The 10,854-nt window shown below is 37.3% G+C and overlaps 1 protein-coding gene across 2 annotated transcripts in view; it reads right to left on the minus strand.

Annotated features, from left to right (window-relative positions):
* TUSC3 (tumor suppressor candidate 3) overlaps nucleotides 1-10,854 on the minus strand; it is a 184,544-nt gene that overhangs the window by 100,800 nt on the left and 72,890 nt on the right. The window contains exon 1 of one of the 2 annotated variants that reach the window (XM_420692.8): nucleotides 10,685-10,826. The exons of the other annotated variant lie outside the window; for it this stretch is intronic. Within the exon in view, the coding sequence (XP_420692.2) occupies nucleotides 10,685-10,810 (126 nt within the window). The 5' untranslated portion in view covers nucleotides 10,811-10,826. Of the gene's footprint in view, nucleotides 1-10,684; nucleotides 10,827-10,854 lie in introns of those variants that run through there. 2 annotated transcript variants of the gene reach the window in all.

The following is a 10,854-nucleotide window of genomic DNA, read 5'->3' on the forward strand; positions in this document are numbered from 1 at the left end:
AGTTTAAGGACAGACTACAGATAGCAATGTGTAATTAGATACAAGTAAAGAAGTGCAATTAATAAGACTAAAGAAGTTTATTAGCTGTTGAATGCTGAATCAAAACTGTTTAAACTGGTCAGCGTGCTTAATGTAAAAGCTTTAAATGTGTTCAGTAACAGTAGCAATAGTATGTGTCATGAAGTCTTCTACCTTCTGAAAAAAACTTCTGAAATTTAACTGAACTCTAATTATAAAGGTCTATATATTTTTTTTCTATGATCAAGACCAGTTGAAAGGGTCTCACAGATCATAAACTCATTTTTAAAATATTTTTGCTAACTCTTTGAAGATTCAAGATTCAGTGTAGAAACGTGAGTAAAAACGTGTTTCCTCAAACACTTTTACTATCAAAGAGTTCATTAAATTTAGGAAAAATTCTATTATGACTTCTTGAGAGAAATACAGACTTTAAATTACTTTTGAAAACAGAGCTGCTATATCAGCTAATGAACTTATAATTTCCCCTCTTAGCCAAGTGAACATGAGTTTTGCATCAGAGCACAACACATTTGTTGCTCAGAAAACTGATGTTGCCATAACTGAACAGCTTCAGCTAGACTTTTGAGACATTTAAGATATATGCCAAGAGACTAACATACCAACATAGTTGTAATTATGTTACTTGAAAACATTGGAATGAAAAAAATGTAACTAACTAAAGATTAAAGTTCTACTTTCTACAAAACCACACTTAACCTGAGCATATAATACATACTCAGACTCCAGATCTCTCCATTTCACATCACTTGAGAATCTTCTAAAATGAACATGACTGATAGAAATATCATTCCAATGATATGTGTATGGAACTGCCTTTTCTTCTACCACTGATGGTACTAAAGGTTGCTAAAACTCCAATAAAAATATCTCAATTAGAAGTTTCAAGTGGGACGAATTCAGATCCCACTGTGTTTTACTGCAGCCCTACTGCTAATATATTGTATAAAACATCCTTTGCTAAAATAAACCAATTAATTTTGTCCCTCCCATCTTGTATTCCAATAAGAGTCAAATTTCACCATAACTGACAATCTATGAGCTAAATCAAACACCGCTAACTTTGTGCTATAATCTCACTAGCCTGGTTTCTGTAAAAGTAACGTCACACTTTGATTAAGTCACACAGAAGCAGTTAACTTAGGGTACTGTGATGTACTGCAACCAGGAAGTGAGACCAAAGCTAGCAATTCCAGGTTTGAAGAAGCTTCTCCTGGCTATGCTGGGTACTTACAGCCCAAATGTTGTACATTCTCCCTCTCCTTCACATTCCTGTAATACATAAACAAGCCTAGAATAGTGAAACTACTGATTACAGCACCTTTATCCTTTCTGTTTATTTCAGGGACTTCAATTTTAGCTCAGGGACTGACACTTAGGGCACTGGGCATAGTGCACTCTACATTTCCTTCCTTCAGCCACCTTCACTGATAACAGCAGTTACAACTGAGAAAGTGACTGTAGCTTGAATGGAGAAAGTCAATGTGCAGAGCTTACACTGAAGAACTAACTACTCAGAAGCAACCTTGACATCTTTCACTGCCCTCTGTCCGTTCCCCAACTAAGAAGTCTGGCAGGCAGCACTCATCTCCAGATGGTGGACAAGTAAACCTACTTGAACAGATTGCATTACAATATTTTACATTAAACAGTTATTGGATTAAGTGTATAAACAGTTCTGGGAACTCTACAACTCCCTCTCCTGAATGATCATCATTCAGCCACAAAATTATTTTCCCTCTTGTTCCACTCTGGCTCAGCAAATGCTTCAACTCTCTGAAGCTCTGTGCCTGCACAAGAGGATAGCTGCATTATGTATACATTTGTATTAGCAAGTAGTGCAAATCTAAAGAAAAGATCTGCAGAAAAAATACCTAGGTCTTCAATCCCAATATTCAAATCCTCTATGTTTTGAGGATTTTACTTCGAACTAATTCTCAACCAAGGACTGACTGTAAACTAGCAGCTGGAGTGCAGTATGTGCATTTCTGGAGTGTATGTTTCATGTTAATTTCAATACGAGAATCCAGTTCACACACTCAAAGACCATTTCAACATGAAAACAGTGCCTCACAGATGGACAACAGCTGATTCACTTTACTCCTTTTTAATTTAAAAGGTATAACAGGTCACCTTAAGAGGAGCTAAGCACCCAGAACAGCAGACTGCCAAGCATTTATCCCATGAAGCAGGATAATTGTTTGATTTCTGGGAAATGGTATCAATTGCTTTCACTATTTCAGTTTCCCAGACATGCTCTAACCACAAGGCTACTATTTAAAGTGACAAGATGTCACGTTCCACTGACAACCTAAATCCTATCATTGAACATTACACAACTTCACAGCAAACAATGACAGAAGTTCAAGAAGACAAAGTTTTCATGCACAGAACGGGCTAAAATACAAGCTACCAAATTAGATGAGGATTGTCCTCTGTATGTGTAAAAGCAGAACTTCATGTGCCTATTACTTTTAAGACAAATTTAGTTAGCAACCTGCAAAACCAATATGCAGTTACACAAGACCATTTTAGGTGAAGATTTTGGACTCGAGAAGCTACATTCTCCATGAATTCTAGTTTAAGTGCTTTCATCCCTTGTAGGACCTAGGTTTAGACTTACAGGAATACAAAAACTCAGTTGTCAACACAAAGGTAAACGCTATTCCACACAGGCCAGGGCAAACCACTATATATGTATTTTACTATCTGTATTGGCTGATTTATCCAGCTTAGACAAAGCAACTAGAAAAATGAAAAAGCCTACTGTGCATTTTAAGTGGAAAATGATCAGCAGTTCCCAAAGCCAAAGAAGCAAAGAGGAAATGAAAAGGAATGATAGTATCTGGAGCTTCTCCAGCGGATATTAATAATGTTTTATCTTAGTTTCTAAACAAATTGCCCACTAAAGAAGTTAGTGCATTGCTATCAATAAGCAGAGATATGAAGAAAACTTATAAATATAGGCAACAGCTGCTACCCACATCTAGCCTAGCAGAAAAAATGTCTCACAACAAAAGAAAAATATCTACCACAGTAACTTCAGTATTTAATGAGCAACTCCTATCCAGCTGGACAGCTTAAAACTTCTGCCTCATCCTTTGCATTGAGATATTCTCAGTAAGTGAACCCATCTGCTGTGGATAAAATAAGAGGTGTAACTGTCCCACATATTCATCTTGGATTAGTTTTCCAAGGACTGCTGACCTCCTTGAAACTCCAACAAAATTCCTGCCATTCACTTCCCACTTAGGTTGGAAGCTTCCACAGAAATAAGGCATGAAGTTAAAAGATGAAAAAACCTTCCACTGAAATGTATTAAAGCTGAACCATCATATGGTTTCCCAGAACACAAATAATGACTGAAGTGTGAGGCAAAAATAAGAAAGAATTGAAACAACTTAGCAGTGCTGACAGTATTTGATCACTGAACTTGGCTTTCTTAAACTGTAATATTTAAGCCTGCTAAACATTTGTTAAGGAAAGGTCATACTGCAGTTCCTTATAGCACACTGCTAGAGCAGTTTCCTACATCAAACTACTAAATGGAATCATCTGGATTTCATGAAAACCACTGCTAAACTGTAACAGACGGACACATCTACCTAGAATGCAAAATATTTAATCTAGATCAAAACAGTATTTTATTAGACGATAAAAACTCACCTTTTTGAAAGTGCATGCATCTTACTATGTACTTTCTAATATATTTATGTATCAACTTTCCTACCTGATTAGGTCATACATTGAGCAAGCTGCATTTCAGCACAACGTAAGTTAAAAGAATCTATGACTTGCTGAGTAAACTTAAAGCAGAATTCTGCCTACCAATGATGTTTTACATGCAATTCCATTTCAAGCACATGCCTGGCAGCTGATAAGAAGAAATCTTATCAACTTCAGTCATCCATCATCACAAAGATTGATCTGTTGAACTATTTTTTGCAATATTCAATGGCTAGATTGATAGATAGGCTGAAGAGACCTATGGCAACATAAGTGGCTGATGAAAACCTAAAGTATTTTTTAGAAATGAGGTCAGGAAGGTAAATACATAAAAGCAAATAAAAATCTCTAACTCTTCATAGTTTTATATTGAATGAAGAATTCTCAGCGTTCTCTAGGGCTCTGAACACATCCTACATTTTTCCAGACTTTGCACTGAGATTATGACTATAGTGCCACACTAGTAAGATAGACAAATGAGGCAGCAAGTGCATTACCTTTCCTAGGCACCTGATCTTTAGCATTATCTGAAAAAAATAAATAAAATAAAAAAATCTAATTGAAACCCAGAACCATCTTAATGAAAGGAAAAGTTTTACTTTAAAAAGCTTCTTGAAACCAAAATCCATTTACTGCTGTGTGTATTCGTGCACCCTTCTAAATTCATGGCTTGGCCAAGAGAGGAGGTACAAATTCAGTACTATCTTCTACCTGAAAGCATTTCAGTCTCACATCTCAGAAGAAATCCCTGAAGCCACATCATATATACAATCAGTACTAATACTTGACCATTCTGAACAAAAGCCAGAACAGATACCACCATAAGTATAATTACATAACTGTCCTAAGAAAAAAAAAAATATCACAAAAACACCACAATACTCTAATGTAGTGATTACATCCACAGTTTACTTTTTAACTGATTTTTTTTAAGGTCTACATACATAGTTCTCAAAGAAGAATTGGTATACAGTCATAACCCCTATTTCCTACTCCCATAGCTGAAGTTCATACAACATTTTACATAATATATCATCTACGTAAGCAAATGATACCTGATACCAAATCCAAAACAGCACAGGAGACAGCAATAGCCTTACAACTCTGACTTAAGCATCCAAGCTCTAGAAAAAGATAAGGTTTCAGGAACACTCTTCTGCTTTTCATTTCTTATTCCCTAGTTCAACATCACTGACTACACAGAGTGAAGGTACTGCTCTCTGATGAGATGTCCTACTCTTCCTTTCACTAAGCTCCTCTTCAATTGCCTCACCTATTTGCAGTTTGAATTTCTCTCTTTAGAGAGCTACCTAAACACATACTGGTATAGTTATTTCATTTCTTCACTTTATCTACATGACATCTTCCACGTTATCTGGAAAAATATATATCACCTCTTTCAGTTAAAATAGATTTCTACTTGTATTCTTTATATCTCTGGATAATCTTGATAAAGCAGAGTATCAAAAGGAGCCATATTTAAAAGCAACCTGTCTGCTCAGTTTTATTATTTCACACATTAATCTCCCTTGCAGACTCTGAGTCTCTAGCTATAACTTTTACAGAATGACAAAGATTCACAGAAAACAGGTTTAAAGGTAAAAATGACTTCATATTTTTACTGTATCAGTACCCTGGTGAATTTACTAACCATGGATTCAATCCAATTTAGATTTCATTCCAGTTTACTATTAAAAGTAGAGGAAAGTGATATGGAGTTGGTGCTAAGCAGATAATCAAAATATGTTAAGTACCAATTTGCACCACTGGACTCAGCAATAAAGCATCTACAGTTACCATGGAAAGTTTAAGAGAGAGTGAATAACATATACTTCTCACATTTTACTTCAATAAAATTACTATGTTATTCAGAAAAAGAAAAAAGAAAAAAAAGCAAGCTATATGAAAGTGGTAATTAATTATTCTAAACAAATAAGTGCTCTGAGGACAGTGCAGTTCTGAATTAAAGGCTTATTAAAGGCAGATTATGAATATTTCTCTGCCACTAACAAAACCCAAAAAAGAACATGTAAGAACTTGAATGTTTAAACAAAACCTGATAATATGCAGTATAAAGGGAATTAGCTAGTCAATTAGCATAACTACCAACAATTATTTCATGTCATGGAAACAGGCTAAGCATCAAAGGTCTTCATAAAACAATCAAGTTCATGAATATTAAGCTTAAATCTTACAGGTTTTTACACTATGTTGTCTTTACTTCTGGTGTACGAGCTTAAAAAAAAATTAGAGGGACATTTACAGTAGCCCAGATATGAAGACATACACACCAAAATCTAGGAAAGTTGAACAGAAATGGAACTATGCAAGATTCAGGCCTACAGCATGCGAATGGCAACAAGATGAGGAAAGTAACAACATTCTCATTTTGCAACAGTACAGCAGATAGCAACAGTGATAGGAAATTACTATTTATAAAAAAAACCACCAAAAGCAGAGAAGAAAATAGTTTTTATCTTTAAAGCAGTGAATGTTATGGCCTATAACCCTGAAGAATTCTAAGCTCAGGCTTTCAATCCACAAAGGCAATGCACAATTCTAATTACCACTTATGTTATGATGTTGATGTACAAGTGTTTTATGCAATACAGTCAAACTTTACTAAGGTTAATGTCTGGGACATATGAAATTCAAGAATAAATTGCTTTGGATTTCAAAGAAAAAAAGCAAGAAAAAGTAATGGAGTGGCATAATTAGGTTAACAACTCCAACTGCAGTTGTGGAAGATGAATAACTGAGGGTATTCCAAAGTATTAGATGCGAGGATCAGATAAAAACAAAATCTTACCAATAAATCCTATAGAAGGGAAAACAGTCTTCCCAAAGAAACAACAAAATTTGTTTCTGTTTCTCAGAATATATAGGATGTGTTCATGTTTTCTATGCTATTATCACAACATAGCATCTGAAATGCAACTTGGAGGATCATTATAAAAATACCTTTCAATTTATTTCATGGTAATAGCATATTACAGATTTTTTTTTAATTTATTAAATTTGATATACATATCCAATATTAAAGCAACTACAATACCTAAGAATATTAGATCTAACACAGCATTAGATGAAAAAACACTTTTTATTATGCCCGCTTTCAGATATATGAGATACTATTTAAAGTTGTTTTATTTTTTTAGTTTTGATCACTAGCTTAGCCAAAAAATGCAGCCTTCAAAACATTTTAGAAACGAAAATAAACCTAAAGATCCAAAATAGTAACACACATAATAAGTAATAAAAGACAAATCAAACAAACATTCTTCACCCCTCTAACTATATCGACTTGATTTTACCAGAGCACTTAGAACCCAAGCAGATACTACTTGTATTTTCCATCTGAGTACAAAGGATGCTCTGTATAATTGATTAAAGAGAAGAACAGGGGAAAAGATCAATTAAGCCACTGTTGTGCCTTATGGCACCAAGGATACCAAATGGAGACATCTGGGCAGGAAAAAAGTTTCAGCAATCCAATTACAAAAACACTGTCAGGCTGTTGTTGTAAGTATTCCTTATTCCACTTATCGCATGCCATCACAAGAGACATGAAGTTTCTCTACACACACTTGTTAAAATAAGAACTGCAAGCTAATTTTGTGAAGTTTCTCCAAAACCTCAGTTAATTAGAAACAGAAGAGGGAAGAGATATTGAGGTTTTGGCTGCTTGAGAAGATCAGCAGAAAATAAAGAATTCTTGCAATCACATCCCTCCCTTTCTCTTCTTCCCATCTCCCTCTTAAGGACAGAGTTGAGAACAAAACACTTAGAACTGCATTCAAAGATTTTTACATTTTGAGGTATGACTTACAGCTGTTATTTCACTTCAAAACCAGGACAGTTACTTAAAAGCTTTAAGTATTGATTGAGAAAGCCTCTCCCTACTGCAACAAAAGAGAAAATGGGAAATTACCCAAAAGAATATGAAGCCTCCACTTTAAATACAGCTTTAAAATTACTTCAAGCAGAATCTGCACTTAAGACTGCATGTCCCTTCAAAAATTCAACCCTAACAACATCTTGACTTTTAATAAAGCTTTTGAAGAGGAGTCTATACTTCATGTAAGTACCAAACATTTGCCTGCATGCTGTTTCAAAAGAAAAGACACGCAGTGCTCCACAGCCCAGATACCAAACAGAACATTTTAATGATTAAAGGACCAAAAAGTCTTTATATTCAAGCTGATTGTTAAACAAAATTTCAAGGGAGAAAGAAAGGAAAGAGTTTTAATTATCACTATTTTGTTAAAGTATCAGAGAACCTGAGATAACAATCCTTTATACCACACATGCCATTGAATGTGTTGAATGCTCCTACTTCTCATCACACCTTTTTACTTTTGTTCTTCCAACACTATTTGTTCCACGCAGAAATAACAGAATGCCCAAGATAGTATCACCAACTACCTCTACAGAAGACTTTTTTTCCTCATATTTACTTCTTTCCTTTTTTCTCCAGCTACATGTATGCCATTTTTTTTTTTCTTTAAATTAAATAGGCAACCAGAACATCTCTCAGAAGGAAAGAAGTCTAAAGGAAATAAAAACAGCAACAGGAGATGGAAGAAGAAGTCCCATAAAGCCCTTTCCATTCTGTAGCAATGGCGACCAAAGGCAGCAGCACAATGCTGCAAGCTGGGCAGGGCCTAACTGTGCCAGGGTGGTTTTTACTGCATTTATGACCATCACCAGAAATTAGACAGAAAGGAATGTTAAGAAAAAAAGACTGCAATGTTTTCTACTTATTTTCTCAGTGGCAAAAGCTGTCCAGGGTGAAAGAGCAGAACAGAAAAGTGAAGAGCAGGATAGAGTGAAGAAACAGGAATGTTTATATGTTTACATAATCATGCTACTGTTCCAGAAATGTAACTTCAATGACGGCATGCAGCTAATTGTTAAAGAATTCAAAACCATTCTCTGACAGTTCTTCATATCTTTGCAAATATAATCAAATTTAATGTGGAACTCAGCAGCCTTCTGTGATATGCCACAACAAAAAGTTTCTGAAGTTATCAGAGTATTTTGCCAGATATGACAGTATATTTCAGGAACTTAAGAACTGAGGTATTTTCCACTCTAAACAGTTATAACAGTATTCCACAATCAATACAGTGAACCAGTGACACAAAGTCATGCCAGTTCTCACTAGTTTCCTCTATTTGCTTTTTTCTGCTAGCAATAAGTTCTTCAAAACACATTTAATAACTCAGCTCTCTTCTTTCTGCAGTCATTATATCCATCTTCCACACTCAAACAGCTGATCCAGACACCAACTGCAATTCACACCTTATACACAACTTTCTATATAGTTGATGCTTTAAAAAAAAAAAATGCCTTCACCAAAGTTCCTTTTAACTCCATTAACTCCCCTCAAGAAGGTTCACTTTACAAAAATTCACTGTTCCAACTTCCATAAAAGTTACGGCAATCTGGTTAGTCTTTATACGAATAAACATGTTCACTTTACTCTTAATTTCTATCATCTCTGCCTTCTGCCACTACCAGTGTTGTGAACAGGAACTTCCTCCAACACAAGGTTCTATGATCTGGTTTTTGTTGTTTGTTTCTTTTCCCCTAAAATACTCTGTAGAGGTGATTTCCAAGCTGCTTACTCTGAGAAAGTTGAAGTTTCATATTAAGCAAGCAGATGCTTTTCAGAGGAGGACTACCATCCTGAACAGTACTAGCAAGTGGCTAAGTAAGAGGTATGTTTCTATCCTGTTACACAATACAACTCTGCAGCAGTAAAACCAGTAAACTTTGTAGAAAGCATATGTAGACAGCCATTTTAATTTGCCATTATTTACTGTCAAGAAAGGATTTCATTTAAAAAGAAATTAAGATTATTTCAGCTATCTTGGTAGCACAGCTGCCACTCTACATGAAAGTGTCAACAAAAGTTGCTAAGCCAGTACATCACAGCAAAAGGAAATGGGTAGCGATAAACATTAAACATATTTTATTAAATGAAAAAAAGTGAAGATTTGAAAAAATAAATTAATTATAGGACAGAGCAATGCATTATTGTCCATGCTTTCCAGTTGCACAAAATTGGCCTGCAAACAAAAAAGAAAGATTAAAAAAAAAGGGGGGGGGGGAATGCATAGACTTCGGGTGTTCATTTTCTACATTGATATCCAACTGACTTACGTGGACAGGCACTACGTAACGGTAGGACCACAAAGTCAGACTATCACTTTGATGGTGACATTGGGATTTTACAGGCTACATTAGTTCTCGAAAGCTGTGAGCCTTAATAATTTATGTACTTGAAGAAAATCAAAGCCATCCAATGTTTATGACCACTCTCCCTGCACAGAGCTCAGTGAGATGGCTCCGTAGCAGCACGGCCTGGCACCCAGGTGGGCAGAACCTCACCTGGAACTGGGGGCAAGCTGATGCAGTAAGCACCTGCACTAGCACTGAAACCTGGAAAAGGGTAAATATTTACACATTTCCTTTCTGCTGAAGGCAGACATTCTGTTGCCACCGAAGGAAAGCCGCTCTTTCCTCTACGGCTCACATACAGAAGATGCCCTGGGCATCACATCAGCATGTACACCAGCACACCACACGCCCGCTGCGATCGCTTCGGCATTACTTATTAGCCGGGGGCGCTCAGGTGGCATCGCAACACACGGTTTAATTTCCTCCTGCTGCGGCTCAGCCCCCCGGTGCGCCCGTGTCGCCGCAGGGACGGCCCCGCAGCCGGCCATGTTCGGGGGGCGAGGGCCAACCGCTGCCCGGCGCCCTGCAGGCGGCCCCTGGGGGCCGGGGGAGAGCGGAGCCGCGGGGCAGGCGGACGGAGACCCTCGCCCGGGCACCGCCGCGTGGAGGAGGCACGGCGGGGCAGCCCCGGCCCCTCAGCCGGGCGCGACGGCGAAAGAAGCAAAGGTTCTACCTCCTTCTTTTTCTGGCCTCCCCCGAGCTGGCCGCAGAGAAAGAGGAGGAGCAGCAGCAAGAGGAGGAGGCAGTTCCCGGCCGACAGGTGCAGCAGCCGCCGCAGGACACGACTACCCGACGCCATGTTCCCCCCTCCCGTTAGCCGCTGGCCTCCGCAGGAGAGCACCT

This window comes from Gallus gallus, chromosome 4 (assembly GCF_016699485.2).
Source record: "Gallus gallus isolate bGalGal1 chromosome 4, bGalGal1.mat.broiler.GRCg7b, whole genome shotgun sequence".
NCBI classification, from domain to species: domain Eukaryota; kingdom Metazoa; phylum Chordata; class Aves; order Galliformes; family Phasianidae; genus Gallus; species Gallus gallus.